The sequence below is a fragment of the Salarias fasciatus genome, chromosome 2 (assembly GCF_902148845.1).
Source record: "Salarias fasciatus chromosome 2, fSalaFa1.1, whole genome shotgun sequence".
NCBI classification, from domain to species: Eukaryota; Metazoa; Chordata; class Actinopteri; order Blenniiformes; family Blenniidae; genus Salarias; species Salarias fasciatus.
This window is the reverse complement of record NC_043746.1, coordinates 11,839,987-11,867,465: the sequence shown is the minus strand read 5'-3', so window position 1 is coordinate 11,867,465 and position 27,479 is coordinate 11,839,987. Positions and strand designations below refer to the sequence as shown.

The 27,479-nt window shown below is 42.4% G+C and overlaps 6 protein-coding genes across 13 annotated transcripts in view; 5 read left to right on the top strand and 1 right to left on the bottom strand.

Moving 5' to 3' along the window:
* Positions 1-3,803, top strand: part of col23a1a (collagen type XXIII alpha 1 chain a) — a 108,151-nt gene extending 104,348 nt beyond the window's left edge. For 2 of the 3 annotated variants that reach the window (XM_030112517.1, XM_030112526.1), the window contains one exon: positions 726-3,803. In XM_030112517.1, the coding sequence (XP_029968377.1) occupies positions 726-776 (51 nt within the window). In that variant the 3' untranslated portion in view covers positions 777-3,803. Of the gene's footprint in view, positions 1-265 lie in introns of all 3 variants that reach the window. The other variant, XM_030112531.1, reaches the window with a different exon arrangement.
* A 2,393-nt stretch (positions 3,804-6,196) lies between these two features.
* rack1 (receptor for activated C kinase 1) lies at positions 6,197-9,946 on the top strand. The gene is made up of 8 exons (XM_030113356.1): positions 6,197-6,432; positions 6,893-7,064; positions 8,078-8,225; positions 8,499-8,594; positions 8,823-8,933; positions 9,166-9,306; positions 9,511-9,621; positions 9,833-9,946. Exons 1-8 carry the CDS (start codon positions 6,324-6,326, stop codon positions 9,896-9,898), a joined length of 954 nt encoding a protein of 317 aa, XP_029969216.1. The 5' UTR covers positions 6,197-6,323; the 3' UTR covers positions 9,899-9,946.
* Positions 9,947-10,086: 140 nt separating this feature from the next.
* Positions 10,087-12,495, top strand: nme5 (NME/NM23 family member 5). Its single transcript, XM_030113343.1, has 5 exons — positions 10,087-10,603; positions 11,640-11,845; positions 11,987-12,087; positions 12,182-12,300; positions 12,393-12,495. The coding sequence occupies exons 1-5, from the start codon at positions 10,484-10,486 to the stop codon at positions 12,468-12,470; spliced, it is 624 nt and encodes a 207-aa protein (XP_029969203.1). The 5' UTR covers positions 10,087-10,483; the 3' UTR covers positions 12,471-12,495.
* A 1,234-nt stretch (positions 12,496-13,729) lies between these two features.
* Positions 13,730-17,789, top strand: hnrnpaba (heterogeneous nuclear ribonucleoprotein A/Ba). The gene is made up of 9 exons (XM_030113333.1): positions 13,730-13,875; positions 14,353-14,597; positions 15,072-15,240; positions 15,334-15,492; positions 15,580-15,711; positions 15,801-15,891; positions 15,985-16,143; positions 16,263-16,351; positions 16,818-17,789. Exons 2-8 carry the CDS (start codon positions 14,371-14,373, stop codon positions 16,334-16,336), a joined length of 1,011 nt encoding a protein of 336 aa, XP_029969193.1. The 5' UTR covers positions 13,730-13,875; positions 14,353-14,370; the 3' UTR covers positions 16,337-16,351; positions 16,818-17,789.
* A 143-nt stretch (positions 17,790-17,932) lies between these two features.
* Positions 17,933-21,520, bottom strand: phykpl (5-phosphohydroxy-L-lysine phospho-lyase). 4 transcript variants are annotated; one of them, XM_030113278.1, is made up of 13 exons: positions 21,329-21,520; positions 21,130-21,248; positions 20,850-21,009; positions 20,684-20,758; positions 20,512-20,599; positions 20,306-20,422; positions 20,135-20,217; positions 19,828-20,053; positions 19,440-19,594; positions 18,819-18,908; positions 18,608-18,741; positions 18,435-18,479; positions 17,933-18,105 (listed from the first exon to the last, which is right to left on the bottom strand). In XM_030113278.1, the coding sequence occupies exons 1-12, from the start codon at positions 21,385-21,387 to the stop codon at positions 18,436-18,438; spliced, it is 1,350 nt and encodes a 449-aa protein (XP_029969138.1). In that variant the 5' UTR covers positions 21,388-21,520; the 3' UTR covers positions 17,933-18,105; position 18,435. The 4 variants fall into 4 exon arrangements, with proteins under 4 accessions (XP_029969138.1, XP_029969121.1, XP_029969146.1 ...); XM_030113261.1 differs by having other exon boundaries at positions 17,933-18,094; XM_030113286.1 differs by having other exon boundaries at positions 17,933-18,089.
* Positions 21,521-21,941: 421 nt separating this feature from the next.
* On the top strand, positions 21,942-26,606 carry LOC115404115 (protein FAM53C). 3 transcript variants are annotated; one of them, XM_030113300.1, is made up of 5 exons: positions 21,942-21,989; positions 24,018-24,264; positions 24,352-24,412; positions 24,490-25,322; positions 25,473-26,606. In XM_030113300.1, exons 2-5 carry the CDS (start codon positions 24,181-24,183, stop codon positions 25,719-25,721), a joined length of 1,227 nt encoding a protein of 408 aa, XP_029969160.1. In that variant the 5' UTR covers positions 21,942-21,989; positions 24,018-24,180; the 3' UTR covers positions 25,722-26,606. The 3 variants fall into 3 exon arrangements, with proteins under 3 accessions (XP_029969160.1, XP_029969179.1, XP_029969169.1); XM_030113319.1 differs by lacking the exon at positions 21,942-21,989 and adding an exon at positions 22,031-22,527; XM_030113309.1 differs by lacking the exon at positions 21,942-21,989 and adding an exon at positions 22,031-22,531.
* Positions 26,607-27,479: the final 873 nt, after the last annotated feature.

The window sequence follows — 27,479 nt, the reverse complement described above, 5'->3', positions numbered from 1 at the left end:
GTTGTTAACTGATGAAATTATAGACCAGCACTGATAAAACAGTCAGGCTGGTAGCTAACACTGTCAAGGCGCTGAGGTCAATGCTCCGTTTACAACTGTTGACTCTGATTTGATGCAGGGGCATTTTGTAAGTATATAACGGTGTGTGACGGCTTGTAGTTTCGCAGCATGAATAACGGACGTCAGCAGCTGCCTGCTGTGACTGATGTGTCGATGCAACACGTGGATTCTAATCGCTTCTCACTGTTTCTCTCTTTTTTTGCAGTGATGACTAACCTGCAGCATGGAGCCTGTACATATTGATATGGTATATTTTGCAGCTGAATATTACACCAATAATCCTGCTCCCTTTTCCCCCCATTTTTTTTTTTTTTTTTTTTGTAAAATCCTATTATATAATATATTGAGAATTTCAGAACAGAGACTTTTTTGGAGGCGACACTTTCTCAACAACTGAGACTTGAGAGCCGGTGTTGCTCCTGGAGGGACTGAGCGGAGCTGGCAGTGGGGAGAGTCCAGAGGCCGGTGCTGGTGCTGGACGAGAAGAGTTTTACTAACAAAAAAAAAACGGACTTGTTGCCTGAATATAATCCTGACCAAAGTCTGGGAATGACGGTGTGTGTGTGTGTGTGTGTGTGTGTGCACTCATCCAAGCTTAAGGATTGACGGACGGATCGGGGAGCGTGTCGTCAGTACGCTCTTGTCCTCTCTCTGTTTTCCAAAAGGAGGAAATGGCGAGACAGAAGCTGAAACGCAAGCGCCTCTCTCAGCCCTGAACGGACGCAGGGCCCGGCGGGGAAAGGACTCAGACGCAGGCAGAGGTCACAGAGGGCGTGTTGCTTATTTTTGGAGCGAAGCTCCCCATGTGACGCCCATTGTGTCACTCTGAACACTCCTGTCATGGAGACTCTCCAGGAGGGGGCGACAGAACACTGCATTTCCGCATTCACCACTGAGGGATGGCAATCCTTCTGCTTCTGATGTTGCAATTGCTAGGTAACCAGCTGATCTTTTGTTTTGTTTGTTTTTTTATTTTGAAGGGGAGTCACTGATGTCGCCGGCACATAAAGGAAGGATTTACTGTGCAGACACCTTGTTATTGCGAGTCCTCTGAAATCACAGCGAGACCGTTTGCTTCGCATCCCGACAGCTTTAATGACTTGTGGCTCCTCACTGAGACCTCGGACAGAAAGACAAGTTTTACGTGCCATAAGCAGCTCATCTTAACAAGCCTCTCAAAAAATATCAGTTTGACTATGTTTTCATGGCTCACATTTGTAACTTCTGTGTTGTTTTGTTTTATTTTTTGGCGTACATGTTTTGTTTTTTTCCTCCGGTTACATTTTGCATTCCTGTGCGTTGCCATACTTTTCAGATGGAATGAAAAGCGAGCAGAACTCAAAGGCCAGATCTGAAGGAACCATTTTCAGTATTATTGATGAATCAGTGTTTCAGGTGTCTTGGCGAATGCCTGCCAACAGTGGATTTTAGACCAGGGTGTCAAACTCACTTTAGCTCAGGGGCCACATTCAGCCCAGACGAACCCGTCAGCTTCCAGACACATGAAATTCAAACGTTTCACCTTTGTTGTTGTGGGAAACAGCGAGGCGTACATTATGGGGGCGTATACAAACACAAGCCAGTTTTACGAAGAAATTAATGTAATTGAATTGATTTTAAAGAAATATAAGTGTATATTCAAAACTACCGTATTTTGTTTTCAAAGATTCCTTCTAGTGCCAAATAGTGAAATTATCAAAAATCTTGTTGCCAATTTGTGGCATTTTAATTGTTTGGGTTGTTTTTTTTTTTTATTGTATTCAAAATAGTAAAAAAAAAAAAAAAAAAAAAAAAAAATTGGCCTGTATTTTTGCTTTGGGGGAGCAAATCTAGGAAATTATCCAAATCTAGTTTGTCAGTGATTTTCTTTCTCAAGCTTTACTGTTTTTGTAAACTTTTCTGTGCTTGTTTTCACATTTTCTGGAAGTTCCCAAATGTGGATAAATAAAGTCATCTCTAATCTAATCAAATTACAAATCCACCCTCACAGTGCAGCTTTGATGCTTATGCTACTTTGCTAGCAATCAATTAGCAAGCTTTGATTTCTATTTTTCTTTTCTTTTTTCCTTCTCTGTATTTTTTAGAATTTGAGAGGTGGGCCGGATTGGGGCCCTATGGTGGGCCGGATGTGGCCCCTGGGCCATATGTTTGACACCACTGATTTAGACTGATCGTTTTTTGTTTTAATTGTGGAAGGTGACATGCTGTTCCCAGTTTATCTGGACGACAGTAAACGTTTTTTGCTGCTGACCTTAATTTCGTGTTGTTTGAGATTTTTGTTGTTGTTTTGTTTACTCAGTTTCAGTCATGAACCGAAGGGCGAACATGCTCCAGTATGACATATAAACAGTTATTTCTTAGGATAATTACTCAATTATTAATCAGCAACATCTTGGTTCATAACAGCCAGTTATTTTTAACTTTTAAATCCTTTAACATGAGTGATTTTCCTTTTTCTGTTATCTGGAAAACAACATGTTGCTTTCAAATGAGTTATTGGTGTGTTTATATCTCTGACACATTTTTCTCTCAGTTTGGGTAATTTGGTGTTTAAATAATCTACTTTTACATAATTTTCTTGTTGAATTCAAACACAAGCACAGATGCTGAGATATGTGCTCTTTAAAGAAAAAGGAATTGTACTCGGTCATTATCAACAGATACATACTTGTATTATATGAAATTCAGTTATTTTTTATTTTAGTATACATATCAGGTTCATTGCTTTACATGCATTTCTGTATTTCTTCAGTACCCTCCTACAGACTGGCTGTTGACAATTTTTAACTCTAACAAGCACTGTTATATCTGTTCTTTTCAAAATCAGGGTAGTTTTGTAAACTTAAGAGTTCAGAGAAATATCTACTCCATGGACGATCTGGCTCATGTCACTAATGTTTAAGTCAGATATCTCTGCAGAGTTCTAGTTCATGATTAGGTCTGAGATTTTTTTTTTTTTTTTTTAAATGACAAATGAATTGCTTGTCAGTTTTACTTTTTCCGATGATCGTGTATTTTGTACATTCAAAGCTACATTATTCACGTCAAGCATACTAATTTCTGTATCAGTGGAATGAGTTCATTTCTTAGACTTTTGAAAGGATTGACAGGTGTTTCATATTCTAAACCTACAGAGTGCAGCTCATTTAGCTCTTTACAGGTACTCTAAAAGCTTTCTGCAACACAAAGATTTGCAGAAGCTGATGGTTATCTGCCATGTAACATTATTGTACGTGTTTATTTCTTTTGCAGATTCTATCAGTGTCGTTTTTGCAGCTTAACGGAGAGACCACAGGGCGGTGTGTGAAAAGACTTTTTGAGGCTTTAGCAAATCTTCGTACCACAGTGTTAGCTTGACTTTGGGAGAATGTGTTTTTACTGTGTATTTGGTTGTAAGAGAATTAAGCTATTTTTGTAATTACTTGTTTAATTATGTATAACATGAAATCTGGTCAGCTAAAACATGTAGATGGAAATGAACTTGATAGTTTTATGGTTTCCTGTCATTAAATCGTAACCATGCCAAATTGCTTTGTTTCTCTGGGTTGAAGTTATTTTACCATCGTTACTCAAAATTGTCTCATTTTTGAGTATTTACCATAAAACAATCAAGTATATGGATAAAACCAAAGCTTTTTTTTTTTCTTTTCTTTTCACTTTGCTGCCAAAAAAAGCAAACGGGGTGAAGGAGAATGATGTTCTCTGATGTCCAGGTATCCATTGCCTTTGATTAAACTCTTATTTTCCGGGTCAAATTTGATGTTGGTCCAATCAGGATCTCTCTCGTTTTTTTTTTTTCTAACTGTACAGGTGATCATATGTAAAAATGACTTACAAAATAAACTTTAAATAATTTGTACATCCACATGCCAACTAAATATGCCAGTTTCATAAATTCTTCCAAACAAATGTATCAGTGGTTTCTTTAAGCACTGGCATGTTTGTCATTGTTGCAGTGTGACTGAGGGCGATCTTTCTGAGCCCGGGCAACAGCTTACACAACTATTTTCAGCTGATCCAAGCAGTAAAAACTTGAGGCATATTTACCAAGTTTCAACATGAACATAAACTGTTTGATGGTTCTGTTGGTAAATACTAGCGAACATTAATGTCTTGTATGTGTGAATATCAGAGGTGGGAAAAGTACTGAAATATTGTTACTGAGTAGAAGTACCTTTACTAAAATTCTACTCAAGTAAAAGAAAATGCACCCACTAAAGAAATCTACTCAAGTGTCAGTAAAAATTCACCTTGAATAAAAGTAACAACTGGATAGAGGTCACTCCTCCTCATATAAAACCAAGGATTAGTCATAAATCAATTCCAAAACATTCAGTCCAAGTAATAATTAGGAGTTTTCAGAAGGTAGAAAACGCAAACTTTATCAGATCATCCCAAACAACGTTTTAAAGGACAAGTGGTACAAATTCTGAATTCTATGATCCATGTCTTTCTTCACCTCCAACAGGACACTGACCGGCAAGACTGCTAAAAAGAAAAAGGATGAGGAAAGAAAGAAAATAAAACCCGAATCAAAGTATCCATGACGCTGAGAATGTTGAGCAATTCATTCATGACCACCTGATGTTTTTCCTTTCTATAGAAACATGAAATACATTAATATTCTTAATTGAAGAATGAGCAGATTGACCGCTGAGGGGCTGGGGTCAATCTCAGCTGAATCTGGGTCAAATTCAGGTCCTCAGTCCATCAAAGGGTGGAAACAGAGAGACAAACAAGCACACACTCAAACTAACAATTTAGACTCTCCAATTAACCTACAGGACTATGGGGAGAAACCAGAATATCTGGAGGCAACACACACAGGGAGAGCATGCAAACACCACACAGAAAGGTCCGTATATTTGAACATCCATGACTCTGCACTGAGAAGTGAGAGCACTCACCTCTGTGCAATCAGGCTTGAAAACATCATTAATATTCAAATGTATGCTTACTATGGGAGGCAACCAGAAAACACATGGAGAACATGCAAACTCCCCACTGAAGGGCCCCCAATTCCAACTTGGACTAAAACTGGAGACTATCTGACTATTTATCCATCAATCCACCAATCCATTGTTCATGTAGCACTTTCCATAGGCAAGGCAAATTTAATTATAGCACTATTCAGACACAAAGAAATAAAGAGAGAGAGAGATGTAGTCAGGCCCAAGGCCATTCAAAGATTTATAGACCAAGAGTTTTTGAGACAATGGTTTGACACACAGGCAGCCAGAGCAGATATTTAAGCTCAGGTGTGATGCTCTCCTGTCTCTGTGTTGCGAGGACTCTGACTGCAGTTTGAAGAGAACATGTTGCTCTACATATAAAACACGATTAAAAACCATTTAATCATACATCCTTCGTAACCATTTGAATGGAAAAAATGTTTTCAAAAAAAAGTCTCCAAGTAGTAAATTAAAGCAAAGACGCGCATTGTCAGGTTGTTTTCATATCTTTTTCATTTTGGGGATCAAATCAAATGTACCGGTAATCAAAAGTGAAAAAAGATTAGATTCTTTGAAGATGGTTATTGAAACTAATCTGAATTATTTCAGATCATGATTAATGGTGCCCAGATCTGAAATGTAAATATAAATCTTTAAGTAATTATAATAGACAGCAAATTATTATGGAAAGCCCATGTCAGACATAAAATAACAAAAATCTTCAAAAGCGTATCAATAACAAATAGAACAAGACTATAACTCAATGAAAATGCTCCCCACACTTTGTACTGCTCCTCGGTACGTCTGTACTTCACATATTGTGTTGAAGTGTCCGGAAACAGTTACTGATGCACAATTAATCCAATCCTCACATGGCTGAATCAAGCACTTCTAATCTTTTTATTAGGTCAGAACGAATACAAATCCATGATCTTGTAAAATTATGCCAATAATCATTCAAAGTATTTACCAAAACAAGTAAATTACAAAAAAAAAATTCTATTTCATAACACACCTAAGTTTTGAAACAAATTTAGATCCATGCAGTCCTTTTTTGTTATAGATATATGAATTATTTTCTTGACATAAGAGAAAAAAAAATGAACTTGAAATGACAACCATTCCACCTTAACGCGCTAAGTCTACATATCCCAGAGTGCTTTGCGGCCTCGCTCACCCCTTCATAGTTTTTGTATCCGGGTTCGGACTTCCTTTTCCTCTGTGCCTAGATGCGATGAGGACCTAGGTCTTGCCGGACCACTAGAAAATCCGAATCCATCCTTGAGAGAGGCACCACCGAACCGCTCCAAAATGACCGAGCAGATGACCGTGAGGGGGACCCTGAAGGGCCACAACGGATGGGTCACCCAGATCGCCACCACGCCCCAGTACCCCGACATGATTCTGTCCGCGTCCCGAGGTGAGGCTTCCCCTGCCGGCGGCGCCACACGGCCTGACGCCGGGTGTTGGCGGCAGCTGAACGGCGCTGCAGGGCCGCTAACATTAAACTTAACCAAGTGGACAGCGCTGTCCAGCAGACGCCCAATAAATGTTTTTGGTGTTTTCCACGCGCAGTGTGCTTATTTCTAGTGGTACGCAAGTTAGCATAGGAAGCTAACGTGCTAGCTGCTTACGTTGCCTGCTTGACTGACACGTAATCGCACTCTCACGTGGGCAAATGAAGGTTCATGGTGCGCATTCTGTATTAAATCACTTAAAATAATCCTAAATGGAGCCTGTTTAGCATCTATCAGATAGCTAACGTGAACTGTTCTAACCCCAAGCTAGTCTCACATGCTAACCATGTCGTCCATGAATGGTTCGTGGGCTTTGGGTTTCAATTTTATCCTGAACCAATCAGACTGTATTTATTCTTCCAGACAAGAGCATCATCATGTGGAAGTTGACCCGTGATGAAACCAACTACGGCATCCCCCAGCGCAGCCTGAACGGACACAGTCACTTCATCAGCGATGTTGTGATCTCCTCCGATGGACAGTTTGCTCTGTCCGGCTCCTGGGACTCGACCCTCCGCCTGTGGGATTTGTCCAAGTAAGCGAATGGACACCAGTACATTGTGTTGAGGTGCAACTTTTCATTCAGAATCTGATGTCATGTTCCTCCTATTGAGTAATGTCATGGGATGAAGTAAACACTTGCATTGAGCTTAGTGTATCTATCAGTATGTATCCATCATGCCTGGACTGCTGGGAGCACTCCTTATGAAAGCTTCCTGTGTGTATGACTTCTGTATTTATGGATGGTGAACCACACTTTCAACCCATTCTGAATGTGACCAACAAGTTGGTTAAAGGTACTCTGATTTCAGATCTGAAACAGCTTAACCACAGTCATGATTGATGTCAAAGTAGCATCCCTGGTTATTATTTACCTGGTAGGTAGGACTATTTATTCTGATAAGATGGCTGATACGCACTTATATGACACACTTAGGTGACAATGGATATATGTGGCAGATTGATGTGTTGAAGTAAACATATGATTCACCTGACTCTGCATCTTATAAGCTTGTTACTGTTGGATCCATTGAAGACATTGAGGACCAGTTTATTTCTTAACATTTACAGGCCTCTTCTTAGGCTGCACTAGTTTGTCTTTTTATCAGAATTGCTGGAGAATCTGATGAAGCCTGGTCTTATAGACTGACTTGATCGCCTTTTGGATGTTTGGTGTGGATTCTCACTTGGACATACCATAAGTGAGAGTTAGACCATGATAGTTAATTTCCAATGATACATTGCTTTCTCAAATTGAATATTTATTGAATGTAAGTGACTCAACTCTTTTCAAATACGAAGTTCATGAGGAGCCTAGAATTCATTAGGTTGATTCTATTCAGCCCTGCAACACTGAATCGGTCCCTCTGCATTCAAAGGACTCCTGATGAAGCTTGTCAGACTTTTTTCTCTCTCTGTATACTCCTGACTCCAAAGTTCTTCAGTTCACCCTTTTGCTGAATTACAGCTTTGCTCCTGTTCTCTTCACAGTGAGTTTGTTGAAGTACAAGGAAGTTTAATTTATATGAAATGTTTGTATTTCCTCAGTGGATCAACCACCCGCCAGTTTGTTGGGCACAACAAGGACGTTTTGAGCGTGGCCTTCTCGGCTGATAACCGCCAGATTGTGTCCGGCTCCCGGGACAGGACCATCAAGCTGTGGAACACCCTCGGAGTCTGCAAGTACACCATCCAGGTGAGCTCCAGAGCTTTGGCAGATGGAGCTATAAAGTAGAATTCAGCGCCCGAGTGCGAAGGTTTGCCACTGTTTGAATTGTGGAAGTTTGACTTTTGTCAATGCAATAAGTTGCACAAAGCTCAGTAATCATTGCTTTATTAAACGGTTGTGATGTCAGTGATTTTATAGCTCAGTGGAAACAGTGGTGATGATGATGATGAATTCAAGCTGTCAGTTTGGGATTCATGTTAAACTTTTTTCAACAAACCGTATTGCCTCTTGAATTTGCAGGAGGAGAGCCATTCTGATTGGACGTCTTGCGTTCGCTTCTCCCCCAACAGCAGCAACCCCATCATTGTGTCCTGCGGCTGGGACAAGATGGTCAAGGTGTGTTATTTGATAACCCAGTGGTTCCACAGTTCTCTTCTTATTCAAAGCTACGGCTAAAAAGCTGAACTGAACTTTGGTCTATCTGTCTTGCTTGTTATGTATCTATACAGGTTCTGTATCATGGCTTTCTTGTTGAGTTGAATTTTGTAAAATCCATACATTTTAATAATGACGCTGTTCATGCAAACATGAATGTAACACGGCCTGTGTGATCTTTGCTGCCAGGTGTGGAACCTGGCCAACTGCAAGCTGAAGACCAACCACATTGGTCACACTGGCTACCTGAACAACGTGACCGTGTCTCCTGATGGCTCCCTGTGTGCATCTGGAGGAAAGGTAGGCGTTTCTTAAACTCCTCACAGAGTGCAGTTATTTTCCAGTTCACAGGTCTGAGTTATACATACAGTTGCGATCCTGTTCAGCATTGATGACAACAGGTGGTTTCTGGGTTGTTCCTGTGATTTGAGAGCTTTGTACAGAAGATTTGTTGTGATCATTTAAAGTCTGTTGTTTATCATCATGTGTTCATGATAGTGATAAGCGATGCCGTCATTTCTCATCTCTTCAGGATGGTCAGGCTATGCTGTGGGATCTGAATGAGGGCAAACACCTCTACACCCTGGACGGTGGCGACAACATCAATGCCCTTTGCTTCAGCCCGAACCGCTACTGGCTGTGTGCTGCTACTGGACCCAGCATCAAGATCTGGGTAAGGTTCCTCACTGATGCATTAAGTTGTGTTTAGATTCAAACTGCAGTGATGGAAAATCTAATTGCCAGCTGTATTTCATGATGATAACAGAGGCTGTTTCTGAGCTATATCCCACCTGAACTAGTAGGTTCAATTTTATAATTCCCTCCGTATTACAAGTAACTGCAACAAGTTTTTTGTTTTTTTTTTTGTGCCCTACAGGATCTGGAGGGCAAGATCATTGTTGATGAGCTGAGACAGGAAGTGATCAGCACAAACTGCAAGGCCGAACCTCCACAGTGTACTTGTCTGGCATGGTCTGCTGATGGACAGGTACAAAATACTCCACACAGATAGCGATCATATGAGCCTGTCTTTTTTAGCATGAAACCCCGGTGATTATACCCATTCACTTTTAACTCTGATGTCCACTGGTGACAGTCCTGCAAATATGAGGGGCTTGTAACACTAATAATGAATTTTTTTAATTATGATTTTTTTTTTTTTTTTAGATTTTCAATAACCAATGTTGATTTGTTTTCAGACCCTGTTCGCCGGCTACACCGACAACCTGATCAGAGTGTGGCAAGTCACCATTGGAACTCGATAAGAGCCACACGTTGAGAAAACTTTGAATAAAAGACTGTTTTGAAAAGAATGTGTGCCCGCTTGATCTCAACATTATTTGAAAAATAAATGTTTATGGAATTATGGATGGCATAGGAACCAGCTTTGTACCAAATTGTAAGTCAACTATTTGTGGAAATGGATTTGTTTTTTTCCAAATTTGAAGGATTTTTTTGTTTTGTTTTTTTATTTGCACTTGGGAAAAGATGGTTTTCATAATTATATGCATAATTCAATGACGTTTTGACTTCAATTAGATTAAAGAAAGGTGTTGTTTCATATTAGATAGGTAGATTGCGAGTTTAGGCGTTGTTGAAATGCTTGGATTGTCCTGTACGAGATGCCGTAGGCATGTCCTTGTATCCTAGCAACAGGAACACAATTGTATTTCTCAGAACTTCAGTTCAAGTATCTTTCTGAATTTCGAAATTATTAAATTACTTTTATTCATGAGCTGCACCTGCTGTGTCTTTAGATAAATTACCACCATTCGGTGTTTTGTGGAAAGAACTGACCGAGTTCGGAGTTCCGCTTCAGCCGTGAGCTTCAGACGCTTTTCCCGCACAGGATGGATCAGACTCCGCGGATTTACGTAGAAAGGACTCTGGCCATCATCAAGCCAGATGCCTTTGACAAAGCTGAAGAGATCGAGGACGTTATCATCAAGTCTGGTTTCACTATTCTTCAGGTTGGTTGAAATGGTCTAAAGCACAATATTTAATGTATTTAATGATTACAGTATCGAGGCGGTGCTGGATTTGTGTTGGTTGCAGACTTGCAACATGAATCGCTCGTATTAGCTGAGGTGTTGCGACGTGTTTGCCGACTTAATATTAAAAGCAATCGAAATGTTTGCTTATATTTCCAGGCAAGCTTAGTTTTCTGTATTGTGATACAGGTGCACCTTGCAAAGCAGTAGATTCAATACATAACGAACATTGAAAGTGTACCACTATTAAAATATCCGGGGCTTTTGGGTGATGATGGGCGCGATCTACCGATTGAGCTGCGCACATAAATAAGGAGAAAGTTAACCGTCATACAAAATTGACAAAAATTGCGCAAGTAATAACCTGCACGATTGATAGATTTCTAACATTGCATGTTAATTTGTATTGGTAAAGTGCGCAGCGTGATACACTGATCTTTGAGCAAATAAGGGATCCAGCAATAAGAAGATAGCATAAATTGCTAAAATGGAGACAGTTTTGACCTTTCTTGTTGAGGGCATTCGACAGTCCAGTAGGTTGGCTTTCCAATAGATTTGTTGTCTTCTGAGATCCACAGATAACTTCTCTTCCCCACACCGAGCAGCAGATGGTTCACTTCATATGTAGCAACATGATCCACTGCAGCCCCTCTATTCAGCCTGATGCAACCAGATATAGAGCAAAGTTTTCAGAAAGACTCTACTGAAGAGACAGAGAGGACAGTGCCTGTGGGGCCTTAGGTTTAATTGTTTTGATGGATATGCTAACATCTCATAGACTTGTGAAATGTTATCAAATTTACTTATTACTTTTTGTGACATGGACAATTTCACAATGACTAGAAATCACTGGTTTGTTCACTCACAATGAAATATTATTTTATTGTGCAAAATGATCATGAATAGTAAATGAAACTGAAATGAATGCTGCTGCTGAGTTTTCTGACAACTGTTCTTTTGGTTTAGACTTTCATGATACTTTTCACTGAATCATGAAACTTAATTTCTGTTGTAGAAGCGAACGCTGCAGCTAAGTCCTGAGCAATGCAGTGATTTCTATGCAGACCAGTTCGGCACGCACTTCTTCCCTAGACTGACAGCCTTCATGAGCTCTGGCCCCATCTTCGCCATGACTCTGGCTCGTAATGATGCAATTGCCCACTGGAACTCCATCATTGGACCTCCTAACATCACCAAAGCCAGAGATTCTCATCCTGATTGGTCAGTCTTGTGTGTACACGTTGTAAATATGTTGCTGAGTGATCTACTTGTTTCTCATTGTTTTCACACTGCGTGACGAGCACACACCGTTCTGCACACTGACAGATGTTCATAAATGCGCTCTGCTTTGCTTTTCCTCAGTCTTAGAGCAAAATATGGCTCGTCAGATCTAAAAAATGCCGTTCATGGCAGTGAGTCACTTGATGCGGCTGTGAGAGAGATTAAGTTCATGTTCCCAACCTGTAAGTCATTTTCACACATGAACATACTGCCATACAGACCATTTCTTTCAAATAATTATAAAACCAAACACTCTACTACGCTTTCTTCCCGCAGCTGTAATTGAGCCTTTTCCTTCAAGAGAGGCACCTGAAGATTACCTGAGAAGGTGCGTAAACCCAATTCTGCTCCGAGGACTCACAGAGCTCTGCAAGGAGAAGCCACTCAACCCCTGTGTAGGTACCCATTCTCAACATATCTGTCATTATTCTTTACCTTCCATTTGTCATCGGTGTGACCATTTTAACAACACTTGTGCCTCCGATAGATTTGGCTTGCTGACTGGTTGGTCAAAAACAATCCTAACCATCCTGAAATACGGGAATGTGCCAAAGAAAAGGAGTAAAAGGAACTCAGCCCATACAGCGCCAAGTTTTATATGATTATTATTACTGATGTATATGTTCAGAATTGTTATGAAATAAAATGTATTTACTGGACTATCACATCTCTTTTTGCTTTGTGTTCCATGTTACATTGTGATTAGCGCACTGGTGAAAATGTCCTGGTTGTGCTCTTTCTTCCTTGAATATGCATGTCCTCCCAGCTTCCTCCTACACTCCAAAGACATGTATTTGGAGCTAGCCTTCTCTAAAACTGCACTAAAGTGTAAATGTGATCATCTCTTTGAGTTTGCACTGACTGGTGATAACCTGTCCAGCTTGTACCACTGCCTTCACCCATGGTCAGCTCGGACAGGCTCCAGCACGCCACAACCCTGGATCATTCATCAACGGAGGAGTGGACGTGCATTTGATTTACCTGTCCACTCTCTGTTGCAAATAGCAACAATAATAAGTATTGAAATGTTTATCAGTCACACTTCCAGTGGAGTTTGGGAGCCCAGTGAATATTCTTGAAAGCAAAATTCTGCCTTTGTTTCTCTGGCACCAACATTTTTTGTAGTTATTCAGCTTTATTCCTTGCAAGAAGAAAATACGATTATAATGTATACTGTGTTTTTTTTCACTTTTTAAATAAATATACTTTTTGTAATGTCTCTAATGGATTAATTTATGTGATTCTGCAGCTGTTGGGACTCTGATACATAAAATACATCGCTATTTGGATGAAGTTGAGTGGAAACTCAGGGTTATATTGTGCAGAAGGGTGTCCAGTGGTTAAAAACTACCTGCAAGTTGCAAAGAATTGTTTGGCAACCCTTGAACCGTCTGAACAGTCTAATCATAATGTGTTACATAAAATGCTAAAACCCTAATTAAACCCTTATCTGTGTTTATTTACCAACATATGTGAGAGACACATTCTGTTCTATCAACCTGGATTTCACTTTTAATTTTTCTTTGTCATAGTCACGCGTTTATTATGCAAAAATGAAGAATAATAATTTCACATTTCAAAGAGATTACAGTCCTGTCGCGTTGAATATGTCCAGCAATGTGCACGCACACACACACTCGCATACACACACGCACATACACGGGCGAAATGAGTACTCCGAGTTCCTTCCTGTCCTTTGAGGGCGTGGACCTCTCCTATGAGAAAAAAAAGAAAAAGAGAGAAGCGGCGCGCGCCCTATTGGTGGAGAGTTTGATTGACAGCGGCAGCGGACCAATCAGGGGGCTCTTCTGCAGAATTGTCGTTTTTTTTCGCCGGTTCTAGAAAACCAACCACGAGTTGTGGTGCTGTGGGAGAATCCATCTTGAAGAGAGCTCTCCGGTTGTGTGTGACCAGTAAGCAGATTTTTGTACTTCCTTATCCTCGTTTTTTTCTCCCGTTTAAATTGTCACGTAAGTAGCCCGATTCTTGTAGTTTTTTTTCCTCGTAGCTTTTCGTCTGGGTGTGGATCGGGGGGGAAAAGTGTGTGATCATTAAATTGATTGGCCAGTACGGCGATGTGGACGGTTTACAATTACGTAACGGGTGGAATTGAGTCGTTCTCGCTAGGTTTGGTTTATCAGTGTCCAACACATGGCCGGGAGAGTGGCGATATCTTCCGCGGGCAGAAATGCACTTTGCGTGTCGGTGGTTGGCAAAGTAAACGAGACCCTGTTGCCATTTTCCCCGCACTCAGCAACAGCGGCTCTGCGTTAATGTATGGATCGTGCCGGCCAAAATGGTGGGAAATGCACGTATTGGCACCGCGTAAATGGCGAGGCATGTACGGCATGATGGATTATATAACCACCGGGATTTTACAACAGGGTGATTTGATTTTTTTTCTTTCCTTTCTTTTTTCCCCCTTCTTTCTTCTTCCTTTGTTGCAGCTGGTCTAACATTTCAAAATGTCTGAGGCTGAGCAACAGTACATGGAAACATCAGAAAACGGCCACGAAGTCGACGACGATTATAACGGAGCCGGCCTCACCGACGAGGGCAACGACGGCAGCGCCAGCAACGACTGCGGAGAGGGCGCAGGGCCCGACGCCGACGCCGACGCCGACGGGGACTCGCAGAACGGCGGCACCGAGGGCGGACAGATCGACGCCAGCAAAGGCGAGGAGGATGCGGGGTGAGTGCGCGAAGCGACGCCGCGTACGCCTCCGAGAAACAAGCCGCGGCCGGAGCCGCCGGGTTTGCCATGTTTCTTTGTTCAACCGGCCTTTTGTTGGCGCCATGTGCATCGCGGAGGGGGGATGGGCGCTCCGGCGGGGATTAAATGTATCGCGTATTGGTTTATGAAAGGAAGGAGGAAAAAAAAAAAAGGAAAAAAGAAGAGGTGGTGCTCTTGTGTGGTGATTTTCAGTTTATCCTGTAAATGCTGTTAAAAAGTGTCGAGGCTGCAGAGCCTGCAGACTGCCCCCTATGCCGCTGGGTCAACAGATGTTCGGGAACAGTGTGTACATAGTGTATATTTACACCCCTACCCCTGCCGGGCGCCACCCCCACCTCCACAATCTGAAGCCTGAAGCCGAGCTGCTGCTGCCTGGGCCGCTCAAAATGTCCCTCGCTCTCTCCCTCTCCCTCCCTCTCTGTCTGTGCTCAGGAAAATGTTTGTTGGTGGTCTCAGCTGGGACACCAGCAAGAAGGATCTCAAAGATTACTTCTCTAAATTTGGTGAGGTGACAGACTGCACCATTAAGATGGACCAGCAGACGGGCCGGTCAAGAGGCTTCGGCTTCATTCTCTTCAAAGACGCGGCCAGCGTAGACAAGGTAAATGGGGAAGTGATGTTTTATTATTAAATATCCCATCGTCTTTAAAAGATTGGTGATTTCCATTCCTCCTGGTGCTTGCTTTCCCTTCAGGTTCTTGAACAGAAGGAACACAGGCTAGATGGCAGACAGATTGACCCTAAGAAAGCTATGGCCATGAAGAAGGATCCAGTTAAGAAAATCTTTGTCGGAGGCCTTAACCCTGACACTTCTAAGGAAGTCATTCAGGAGTACTTTGCGACTTATGGAGAGGTACCATATCCAGCAACTTCATAAAGTTAATAGGCTATTGAGTGTGAAATGCTGTCAGCTTCAAATGATTGTTTTCCTCTTCGGTAGATTGAGACCATCGAGCTTCCTCAGGATCCAAAGACGGAGAAGAGGAGGGGGTTCGTATTTATCACGTATAAAGAAGAAGCTCCTGTCAAGAAGGTTATGGAAAAGAAGTACCATAACGTCGGTGGGAGCAAGGTATTTGCTGTGCACATACTGGCTTGCAGATGAAATTTGGTGGAATCATGTTTCACGCTTCGATGTGTGCTTTTTGTATATCGTTACAGTGTGAGATTAAAATAGCCCAGCCCAAAGAGGTCTACCTGCAGCAGCAGTATGGTGCTCGTGGATATGGAGGCCGCGGCAGGGGCCGTGGAGGTGAGCACTTTTCCGCGTATGCCAGCAGAAGCTGCAGATTTAAATGTGTCTCTCTGGAGGTATCTGACAGAGCCCTCTCCTGTTTGCTTCCAGGCCAGGGCCAGAACTGGAATCAAGGCTACAACAACTACTGGAACCAGGGATACAACCAGAACTATGGTTATGGACAGCAAGGCGGATACGGATATGGCGGCTATGGCAACTATGACTACTCTGCTGGTTATTACGGCTATGGGGGTGGCTACGATTACAGTAAGCGATAAGTGCCCCCAGGGAAAGAAAAAAAAAAAAAAAGAAATGAGCGAAACTTTATTTTCTTGGTCCTCCTTGTTGTACAGAAGAACTCAGTCCCTTTTTCTCTTGTCCTCCAGACCAGGGCAATACAACCTTTGGGAAAACTCCAAGACGTGGTGGAGGCCACCAGACTAGCTACAAGCCATACTGATCACACATAGCGCAGGTATGCATTTTTGCATCATCCGTGGTAGTATGAGAACATAGCTGTAACCATTAGTGCCTTTTGACCCCAACAACCTTCATCTACTCTAAATCCATTCAAGCATTGTGGTGGGGTTAGGGTAGGTCGTGTTGTGGGGTCTGTGACCATTCGAGATGGATTCATTCCACCTGTCAGCCATCTTACGATGCATCTTTGCTAATACTGCTTGATCAGTAAGGATCGAGTTGGTAGCGGTTGAAGGAACAGAAATAAGGGTCGTTTCACCTTTCACTGGGGTGCTAGGTGTACTAGCTAGCGGTCGTGTTCCTCCCCCTCCCTCCCTTTCTCCCCCCTCCCCGCCCTTAAAGTGTGTCTGTCCATTCACTGACGTGTCAAACTCATTCATGCACCTGTCTGTCTGTGTGTAACTGCATGCCACGTTTGGTTTTATTCTCAGTAACGTTAAGCACCATGTTTTTCTCTTAAGGTCTAAAGTAAATAAGAAAAAGAGATCCATGGTCTGACCACAGCGAACATGGGCTCTGGCTTTTCCTTTGGAGTTGGCAGAAATTTGGACTCATGCTCCATTTGTACAGATCAAGTGAGGAACTGGGGAAGCAAATGTCACTTTTCCACTTTTTATTTTATATTGTTTTGTGTCCATTTACATTTCCAGCGATGGAAGTGTTATTTTTACTGTACTTTTTGGTACCTTTTTGAATCTAATGTATTGTATGGTTGTATTTTTACATGTCTACTGGATTTTCCGACGAGCAGGAGCAAGAGCTTTTAAAGCTCACAAATAAAACAATTTAGCTTTTTTTTTTCTTTTTTTTTTTCTTTTTTTTTTCCTTTTGTGTTTCTAGATCTTTAGTTATTTTCTCCCATGCTGAGTGTTGGATGCGAGTTGCATGGCTTCAGATGTGGGGTGAGGTAAATAAGGGATTTAAACTAATCAAAGGCTCTTTGTAAGCGTTATCCAATGAATGTTTGCAGATGGCCTTGTAGACGAAGACAACCAGCATCTTTTTTCTTTTTTTTTTTCTTTTGGCTTTTAAGGAGATTCTTCCCCCATCATGTCTGCAATTTTAAGTGGCTTTACTAGTGTTATTCAACTGAACGCAAGCCTGTTAATGTAAGAGGGCACCCCCTCTCTCACTGGAAACTCATTCCTCTAGTGTCTTGGGCAAATTGGTAGAAATAAACTTTTGGTTTATATTACAAATGGATCTTTTTGTTATTATTTGTAAAGATAATGTTAAATGTTTTGTACTGTTAAATGGCTTGCTTGTTTTTCGTCTCAAGTAATGTTAACATCTCCATGGATGCCTCTTTGGGAAGCTGTGGGCGAAGGCGTCACTGCCTGCAGGATAACTGGCTCAGTGTTAATACCCACCCCACTAGATGTGAAACTGCAATACTTGAGAGTTCATTTTGATGATTGTGTCCAGGAGTTAAAGATTGTGGTCCGGTAAGTGATTAACTCAACCATCATGTGTCCCAACAATACAGAGCTAATCAGTGTTAAGAGGAGGCTAGTTAGTTGAACTTTTGCTGTTGTGGGTAAAGAAAAAAAAAATCAGTCAAAATTAAAAATGGAAACAGTTTATTAGATCTTTGGTATAACAGTGTGAGGGTCAATTAGCATTCTATAGTCTGATTTCGCTGAGATCAAGGGGATGCAGCTGGATTCAGCTGAAATGTTGACACTCGATTGGCTGGTAATCATCGGAGAGGTGACGGTATCTTCCAACTTGATCTAATCTGGCACACATGGGGGGGGGTAGAAACAAAATGACATTTCTCTTTCAGGTTGTAAACAGTAGTTGGGATGTTTCAGGATTATCAAAAACTCACTGTCACCACTTTGTCTCTAAATTAAATCTAGATGGATGAGATTTTAAAAAATCAACCTACAGCTTTTACCCTTCTGATAAGCAGTGATCAGTACTGACTGGACAGAGACAACACGTTCTGCTGAGTGGCGTGAACCTGTTTGATCGACTGAAGCCTCAAGAACTCGTATCTCTACCTCTGAACTTGATGAATGTGACCACCTGACAATGTCTGATGCAATTAAAGGTTTTCTACAGGTTTAACAAACCTTAGATGTCTTCCTTTTCCAGTCTGAGATCATTGGCTGTCATGTCTGTGAAAACAGGAATCATCCGTTCACTCAAAATATGAATGGGTGAAATCGACGGGTCATAGATTTGAGTGTATTCCCTAAATGAAACATGGTGTGTTGAGTGCATAACTTGATTCAATGCTGCTAACCTGTAAGTATGCGGTCGATGCACTGCACCACCAGTTCTGCATCCTCCAGGCTGAAACACATCGGAGGCTTAAACTTCAGCACACTTTCCCAGGGTCCATCCGTACTGACACAGATTTGATGATCCATCTTCAGCCTAAGTTTAGAAGGACATTGACGTCAGAACATTTTATTCCATGTGTATTATGAGGGAAGATAAATGTTATTCCACACCTTTTCACCACCCATGCTGCTGTTTTGGTGGCCGGTGTTCTTTTTTCTCGGTCTGAAACCAGCTCGATTCCCACAAACAGTCCAGCGCCTCTGCATACATGGAAACATGTAAGATTTTAATGTTGCTTTATTAATATTAGAACAATATGTGTATCCAGTAAAAAAAAAAGATCAATTGTCAGGGTAAGCTTGTAGAGATAAATATTTCTATGTAGAGCTATTTAAATTACTCTTCAAAGCTGAAGGCAAGTGACTTCATAGAGTACTGATGATTTAAATATACAATACATAGCAAGAGATGATCAGGAATATTTAAACAATTTGTTAATATTTTATAAAATCAAGCCATTTGCTAAATATGCTTTGAAAACACTTCAAAAACAAAAGCGGGCTGTTGGCAGAGCACTGCATACCAATCCTTACATGTGTTTTTGATCACTGATATGACTAACCAGACTAGTTTTTCTTCTCTGAAGGTTTAACTGATATCACCAAGCACAGAATAGAAAATGATCTCATTAAAAGTTGTCCAACCAAAAAATTAGCCTGAGATTTGAACTGAGCTCAATTGTTACGTGTTTGGCTCTGGAGAGCTTTGCGCACTGGTGACGGCGTCCTTACCGAACGTCTCCAATTATTTCATGCCGCGCTTGTAGTTTTGTCAGCAAGTCTTTGAGGTGTGCGCCCACTCTGGTGGCATTCCCTCTTAGGTCCTCTTCCTCTATCACATCAAGGACTGCCAGGCCGATTGCACAGGACACTGGATTCCCTCCAAACTGCAACAAAACATTCAGCAACAGCACAGGTAGTATAAATGCAACACATTAAAGACTGACTGAATGCCTTTCAGCTAACAAGATTAAACTCAACTCTATATTAGTCAATTTTATATTGAGTGTTTTATATAACTTGCATCACTTAATAGGAGTACTTATTTCTTCATGTATATAAATGTCATTAACCATCTATATGGGTAAGAAAAGCTCCAAATAATATGGATGATCGTTACCGTGTTGAAGTACTCCACACCATTGGCTGTGAAAGCTCCTGCTATCTCTGCAGTGGTTGCCACACATGACAGCGGATGCCCGTTGCCCATCGGTTTGCCCATCGTCACAATGTCAGGACAGAAACCTTCCCCCTGAAGCTGAAAAGCCCAAAAGTGACTCCCCACACGTCCAAAGCCAGTCTGCACCTCATCTGCAACAAAGACACCGCCAGCAGCGCGCACATACCTGTGGAGAGTGCGATGCACCATGACACTGCTGCGTACATAAGTTTGAACAAATAAGATCATTTAAAAGGTGAATTCCTACTCTGCAACTTTTGCTGAGTATCCTTCAGGTAGGATGATTTGTCCTCCAACACTGGGCAATGATTCAGCAAAGAATGCAGAGATCTAAGGGGGAAAAAAAAGGTGCAAAGTTTAATTTATTGCAACATTGCTCTGATGGTAAGTCTTCAGATAGAAGCATGGAAAGCCATACCTTGCGGCCTTTCCCGTGCACCTCATCTATCAGGTCTTTAACTTTATCAGCGTAGGCTTGGCCTGGGTTGGGATGATCTTCTCTATACATGCCTCTGTAGGTGTCTGGTAACGGTGCCTGTGAAAATAAAATATGGCATTTCAAATAAGCAGCAGGGAACTGCTAGACAGCAGTTGGTGTAATTATGGCTGTATAAATTTACACACCACATGAACCCATTTTTTCTGTCCTGCGAGTTTCCGGAACTTGTAAGGACTAATGTCGATGAGGGACATTAGATGCCCATGGTATGCACTAGTGCAGAGGGAGAATTTGTTGTGACTGACAAGCATGGTATAGCCAGGGAGTATTCCTACTGGACAAGGAAAGGATACTTACTGATCAAGCACAATGACGTCCCGATGCTGGGTGTACTGCTGTGCCAAACGCAACGCAAGGTCATTGGCCTCTGAACTGTCACACAAATGAGACACTATTTCATCAGCTGCTCCTCCAGGAACACTTTCATATGGGTTGCAGTGGTATAAAATACAGCATAACTCACCCAGAGTTCACAAAATAGAAGACACACAGTTTCTCGGGCAGGGTGGAAGCCAGGCGATCTGCATATAAGACCACGTTGTCATGCAGGAATCTGGTGTTGGTGTTCAGGAGGTCCATTTGTGCTGCTGCAGCCTTTGTAATACTGGGATGGCAATGACCCACTGCAGAAAACGGAATGAACTCATTAAAAGCTTTTGCCACTAGGTGGCAGGACTGTGTCAAAACAGTTCTTTATTAGAGATGATAAAAGTGTACTATGAACTGAATAATGAATGTTTTACCATGGTGGACGTTACTGATGCAATCCAAATACCGCTTGCCGTTTTCATCGAACAGATATTGTCCCCTGGCTCTGAGTATTTTCACGGGGTCCTCTGAGTAAAACAGTTTGCATGATTGTCTGCATGCAAGCAATACAAAACTTGTCAATACATCGTTAGCTAAACACAGGAAAACACCAGCAGACTTAATTCTACATACCCGATCAACTTCTTCCTCATTGCGAGGGTTTCTTCCTTCTTTAGTTTTTCTTGTGCCATTCTGCCATTCGTCGCCGTATAAACTTTGCTGCCAGTCTCTGTTGAAGTTAAAAAAAAGGAATCGAGAGAAACTTGGACAAATCTTGTGAGACGAGCCTTCCAGCTGTATAGCTTCGTTATAACACACACCACGCATGCGCGAATCACAATAGCGCTTCGAGCGCCTCTATCTTGACAAGTACGGTGGATTACATTTTCCTCTTGCTAATATAAGCAGTCTTTCTTAAGTTTTTCGTAATGTGAATGTGTAAATAAAATATGAATGTACGAGAACAATATCTACTACGACCAGAAATAACCCTTTCGCTTTAACTGGCATGTTCTAACTGTGGGACTGTCAACTCGATACAGACTTGTAAAATACGTGTTAGTATGCTTGTCATGCATTCTATTGAAGTTCAAAATATGTACGAACATTCTAAACTAAACAATATAAGTGACAGAGGCATAGTGTAACTTGTTCAAGCTTTAAAATTAAGAGTAGCATTTCAAAACCACCCCCGTTATGGTATCACCCAGAGGCTATAAATACGGCACGAATGCACGCTCTATCCGGTTCACTCACTGTGCAGCTTCGGTTGCTAAGGAAACGCTGAATGCAGGTAATACATCAGGACAGCTGTAGCATGCTAGCTGCAGACAGGCTGCGTGACCGAGCTAACGCTACAAGTCTTTTAGATATACACTGTGGCCACACTCGACCTATTTATGGACGAATCCAGTATTTACCTTTTCTGAATGAATAGTGGCCACAGCCGTCTACAGTGACACACCACCAGTCGATAGAAGATTGGACAAAATGACGCTTGTAGTTGTACTTGGTGTACTTGTTATCCTGTCAGCTAGCTAACATCCCCGGCTAATCACTGGGTACTTCATGGGCTGCATCGTGTTACTGAGCTAGCTCACTATATTTCAGCTGAAGTCGGTATGCAGTGTGACCGTTAACTATCGCCTTCCCTTTTGACGTTTTGCATTGTCACTGACAAACAGCAGCCCTGCAGCTAAATGTCGGTGATAACGGTGTATGGGTTTTTGGAAACGATCACAGGCGTTTTTCCTAGTAAGAGCAATCTGCGCAACAACGTCTCTAAGCTGCTTGTTGGATCGGACGGTCAGTGAAGTGTCCCCAGGCCATAAGTAGGTAATTACCAAATAATCCTAATCAATGATTTTTACTTGTCATGTCTCGCTGGTTTACTGAAAGCATCATCGAGTCATTTAGTCTATCAGAAATGTGACCAGGCCTTCATAAAACGTGTTGTTAAAGTTTTTGAATTAGCTGGTCGTTGACAGCATTGCTTTTGATCATTCTTGCTTTTGAGAGGTTTTAACAGTGGCTGTCACTACAAGATCACTTTTAGCCTGTGCCTCGAAGTGGCTTGTCTGCTGGCATGTGGAACAAGGCTAGCTATGTAGCACCATGATTGCCACAAGGAGGAAGGCCCTAAAGGCCACTTCTCACTGCAAGTCTAGAAACAAAGTCTCTGCAGTGAGTTTGATTTCAGACATTGTTCAATTGTTAACGTGTGACTGAGAAACATATCTGGAAGATGATAGATGCTATGTTGTAATATTTGTGTCTGTTTCAGCTTTAAATGTACTTTAGCCTTTGCACTTTTAAACAACAGTGCAAAGGCTGCAGAACCATGTCACATTTTCACACAGCAGACAGATCTGGGACTGTATGGTGTCTGATTAATGTTCAGTTTGAGATGTACATGTCCCTGATGTGAAAATAAGCAGGTTAATCTCCAGAGGTGTTGACAGATCCACTAACTTTTAAAGTTAAAAACTGTGTGTGTGTGTGTGTGTGTGTGTGTGTGTGTGTGTGTGTGTGTGTGTGTGTGTGTGTGTGTGTGTGTGCGCGCGCGCTTGCATACAAAGAAAATATCCCAGGAATGTGTTTTACTGAAATGCACACACTGTCTGTCGTGTGGCCTACTGATCTCTGGGTATATCACCATTTTGGATTTTCCTCAGTAATATAAGTCCTTGAGACCTGGTCTCTGTTCTTTTGTCCCTGTTGCAAAGATACTATGGTATGCTTCCAACCTCTTTCCCATTCATTTTTCACACACTTCCCCCATCCTTTCCCTTTTAGGCTCTCCCTCCCCCTTCCCTGTTCACTACTCTCAACTCCTGTCATTTGAGTTTATTGGTCCTGGCTGACTTGATTGCATTTGTATTGCCCCAGAGGTTTTTTTCAATAGATACATTAAGGATTCTCTTTGAAATCACAAAAGTTCATGTTTGAAGTTGCAGTAAAAACACAGTTCCTGTCACATGGCAAAATGAGAAGTGCTTCTTTGTTCGCCCTCCTTGTATCTGTGTGTGCTCTTTGGCTTTGTTAACATAAACGTGGTTTTCATGCATGAACGAAGTGGCCTATGGATCCCAGGCTGGGTCACATATAGAAAATATGTGGTCAGTGTGGAGACATTATCACTTTTTGGCCTTTCCCACACAACAGTCATAGCATGTTGAAGTTTTTATTAGCAGGTTTCAATTTTTACAAGAGTTACAGCCTGAAAAATTCCACGCTTCACTTGGTGCAACCTCCAACTGCTGATTACAAATTCACTTGATCACGATGTTTCATTCAGATCTTTTGTCGTCCGTCCTCCTAGGTCTCGTGGAGATGATGGTGGCATAGTGAGAAAGCTGGTCCGTCTGGCTGGTTGAGGTGTGGAGGGGACACCGCAAACCACGCCAGGATTCTGACGGATACAGTTCACTTCACACTGCAGATCTCCTCATCTGCATGCCTCCCCTTGAAACATAGCTACAACTATGGTGACGCTTATCACAGAGCAGCTCCGCAAGCAGAGTCTGGAAGAACCATACCACAAGTCTTTCTCATTCAATGTGAATGTGGTGAGTTTGATTCCAAATTCTATTAATCAACCTTTTTTTATTGTAGTTTTATTGGTTCTGTATTTGAATTTCGTTTATTTGTTGCAGTCATTACCTGCAGTGGGCTCCAGTCCTACTGTTTCATGGAGCAGTTGTAGAACGCCACAAGGCAAGTTCACTGAAGTTAGAGCTTCGTTTGCACCAGACGGCAAACTGTATCTCATGTGTCTTGTTTCACATTTTCAGAGACCAGCTCAGCTACACACACTCCATCCAAAACCAGTGTTTTGGATGATTCGTGTGGGTTAGACTATATTTGGCCTCATTCACACTCTGCAGACCATTTCCAGGATTCCGAAGCTCCCTGTAAAGATAAAGCTTTGCAGAGTTCCCCTCCACCGCCACCTTCAAAGCGCCACTGCCGGTCCCTGTCTGTTCCCGAGGATCTGTCTCGATGCCGGTCTACCTGGCATCCCAGTGCGTCCAAGGTTTGGACACCAGTCAAACGCAGCTGTCACAGTGGAGGAGTATCCAGTTCAGGCTCTGGAGCCAGCTCTCTGCCACTTTGTGGTCCCAGTTGCTCCTTCACTTCTTCCTCCATTCACTCATCTTCTAGCCCTACCTTTTTTAGCTTAGCGCTGTCATCCGACTCCCCTTTATCATGGGGTTTCCCGTGGGACCCCAGCGACACGCTGAAAGGAGCCTGTTCTGGCTCGTTCGCTACTCCTTCCTCCTGTTCCTCCTCGCCGGCCCCAATGGTTCCTCACTCACTGCTGCAGCGCCGGTTCTCCCTCTCCCCCGTGCACATTCAGAGCGTCTCTGGGATGCCCTTGCCCCCTCAGCCCTCCGCCGCTTCAGTTTTGACTTGTGGCTGCTCCGGCCTGGAGCATCCAGCTGTGTGTCAGTCCCCCACCTCGGCCTGTAGTACACCATCCTCCTCTAGACGCGGCCTCCACCCTGCACTGCCACGATGCCACTCGCAGCCCTGCGACATGCGCAAGCCTCGGCTGAAGAGACGCCACGATCCAGATGTTCTGCCCTGCCCCAGGCCGGGTCTGGACTTCAGTAAAATGACACAGGTGAGTCATCGTAACTCATGCACCAGGCATGATGTGCGCATCGAAGTTTGACCCATCGTCTGTCACTGCATTATTCCTCTTTTCTGAGATTGTCCGATAAAATTCAGAAATGGAAAATTTCACCATCAAAGTTTTTCCCCTCCTGTGCAGATGGGGAATCACGAGGGCTCAGCGGGTGCGGCGGGGGGCTGCGTCGTCCCCGTGTCTTCCCAGGCGGAGCACCGCTCGGCCTTCTCCCCCGCCGAGTTCCCGGGACGAGCCAGCATCGGACCACTGAGCGAAAGCGAGGAAGAGGATGAGGAGGAAGAGGAATTGAACAGGACTGCGAACGATGGGCAGAAGATGGTCTTTGAAAGAGACTGTACCGAATTGGACTTGAATCTCATCGAGGAAAACTGACCACTCCTGCGTTCATAACCTTGTTAAGCACATGTGTAGGCTTTGTGCGCTCTCCTGCAGAGTCCTGAGGAGCCTGCTGCCCTCCTGAGGGACATCTTCAGAGTTCATAAGTAAGACCCAAGCGAGTAGGAGCTAGTATCAAATTACATTGCTGTGATTGTAACACTTGAGCTAGTTCACCCTTCAGCAATTCACACAAAAAAAGAACAAAAAAAAAAATCCAGTGCCTGCCTGTTCAGCACTCCATGGGGAAATGTGCATGAGCAAATAAGCAAGTTTCCATGAGCAAAAGAGGTCATATTTGATCTTAAAACAAGTCTTAATTAGCATTGGTTTGCATCTTGATAGTCTTACATATCATCAGACGCCTCTATATATGAGAGGAAGCAGAATGTTCTACTATTTCAATTTTCAAGATGTACTCTGAAAGCCAGTAGTTTAAAGAGAGAGGGTGGTCGCTTCTCTACGCCATCAGACACACGACGCCGCTGTTCTGTTCCAGTCTTTAGGTGCTGAGCTGTTGGAGGGAGATGAAAAGTTGCCATACGCATGCAACGTGATATCGGAGTTGACTGAAGCGAGCCTTTGAATCTCCATTCAAATTGCGCTTTGGGTTTTACAGGACACATTCCAGGATTATCTGTACTTGTCCAGTTCTGTCCTACTGAACTCCTGCCCTGACTGACGGGAAGCCCTCCGGCTCCAAATCGACAGGTTGTTTTTAGCTTTCTGCAGAGCTTTGCGACAAGCCTTAAATTTGTACTGGTGCTGTCGGAGCGCCACCATGTCAAATCCACACGGGGCAGCGGCTCTGAAGACACTTTTACTGCTGTTAGTGACTCAACCTTGGGGAAACAAAAAAAAAAAAAAAAAAAGCCTGCGTAGTTGATGATAAGCTGTTCCTAACAATAAAACTTCCCTAACTGCTTGAACGTTAGCACATCTGGTCCACAGTAATACTGATGATACTGTTACCTGACCATGCCTTAAGACAGTTCCTGCTCCTCTGCTCTTCTCTTCACAGCCAGACATGTTTGCAATCCTCATTCGCACTGATTCAGATATCTTGGAACATGCGTTACAGCACTACGATGGCCCGTTGAATAGCTCAATCAGCGCTGCAGCGTCGCACAACGTAACGTGGTTAGAGTGAGCACGAACGTCCAGCCATTCCTGCGAGTGTACGCGACAACGAGCGCTGGTCATGCTGATGGTTTGGTGGCCTTCAAGAAATGAATTTTCATGTTTTCAGATGGAATTAAACCTGTTGCACAATTTATGTACAAATGAAATTTAATAGAATTATTTTTTTTTTTCCAAAAAGCATCCCGGCTTACTTTTTATAAACTGTACTGGGTTATGAAAATGTGTCCTGTTGTCATTTCACGTGCAAAGTTCCAATGTTCGACTTTCCATTTTTGTGTCTTGCGTACACAGGGAGACAAAACATAAATGTGTGTGTGTGTGCACTCATAAAAACCTCAATTATTTTCTCACAATCCCCACGAAACACCCTTCATTTTTACAGCAGAACAGGACACCACTGTGGAAATCTGTTCAGACTAATAACAGATTAAATAGAGAAAAGTAATTAATCCTCAAATTTATTTATATGGATAAGCAGTGTACTTAACCTTCACACCACCTGGACCTATGAGTTCAGTGGGTGACTGCAACAGAAATAGAGTGTTGATCCACACAGAATTTAAAGAAATGTATTAAAATAGAAAGTTAAAATATCAATGAAACAGAATAAAA

What these genes read in the sequence shown, in the direction of transcription:
- rack1 (XM_030113356.1), top strand. Translation starts at nt 6,324, where the DNA reads ATGACCGAGCAGATGACCGTGAGGGGGACCCTGAAGGGCCACAACGGA. An exon ending in GCTGGGACAAGATGGTCAAG is followed by an intron (nt 8,595 to 8,822) that starts GTGTGTTATTTG and finishes CTTTGCTGCCAG; the next exon opens with GTGTGGAACCTGGCCAACTG. An exon ending in TGTGTGCATCTGGAGGAAAG is followed by an intron (nt 8,934 to 9,165) that starts GTAGGCGTTTCT and finishes TCATCTCTTCAG; the next exon opens with GATGGTCAGGCTATGCTGTG.
- phykpl (XM_030113269.1), bottom strand. Translation starts at nt 21,387, where the DNA reads ATGGCACAAGAAAAACTAAAGAAGGAAGAAACCCTCGCAATGAGGAAG. An exon ending in CATCAGTAACGTCCACCATG is followed by an intron (nt 21,010 to 21,129) that starts GTAAAACATTCA and finishes CGTTTTCTGCAG; the next exon opens with TGGGTCATTGCCATCCCAGT. An exon ending in GTGTGGAGTACTTCAACACG is followed by an intron (nt 19,595 to 19,827) that starts GTAACGATCATC and finishes GTTTTGTTGCAG; the next exon opens with TTTGGAGGGAATCCAGTGTC.
- LOC115404115 (XM_030113300.1), top strand. Translation starts at nt 24,181, where the DNA reads ATGGTGACGCTTATCACAGAGCAGCTCCGCAAGCAGAGTCTGGAAGAA. An exon ending in TCTCATTCAATGTGAATGTG is followed by an intron (nt 24,265 to 24,351) that starts GTGAGTTTGATT and finishes TATTTGTTGCAG; the next exon opens with TCATTACCTGCAGTGGGCTC. An exon ending in CAGTTGTAGAACGCCACAAG is followed by an intron (nt 24,413 to 24,489) that starts GCAAGTTCACTG and finishes TCACATTTTCAG; the next exon opens with AGACCAGCTCAGCTACACAC.
- nme5 (XM_030113343.1), top strand. Translation starts at nt 10,484, where the DNA reads ATGGATCAGACTCCGCGGATTTACGTAGAAAGGACTCTGGCCATCATC. An exon ending in CTGGTTTCACTATTCTTCAG is followed by an intron (nt 10,604 to 11,639) that starts GTTGGTTGAAAT and finishes TTTCTGTTGTAG; the next exon opens with AAGCGAACGCTGCAGCTAAG. An exon ending in AGAAGCCACTCAACCCCTGT is followed by an intron (nt 12,301 to 12,392) that starts GTAGGTACCCAT and finishes TGCCTCCGATAG; the next exon opens with ATTTGGCTTGCTGACTGGTT.
- hnrnpaba (XM_030113333.1), top strand. Translation starts at nt 14,371, where the DNA reads ATGTCTGAGGCTGAGCAACAGTACATGGAAACATCAGAAAACGGCCAC. An exon ending in ACTTTGCGACTTATGGAGAG is followed by an intron (nt 15,493 to 15,579) that starts GTACCATATCCA and finishes CCTCTTCGGTAG; the next exon opens with ATTGAGACCATCGAGCTTCC. An exon ending in TGGGGGTGGCTACGATTACA is followed by an intron (nt 16,144 to 16,262) that starts GTAAGCGATAAG and finishes CTTGTCCTCCAG; the next exon opens with ACCAGGGCAATACAACCTTT.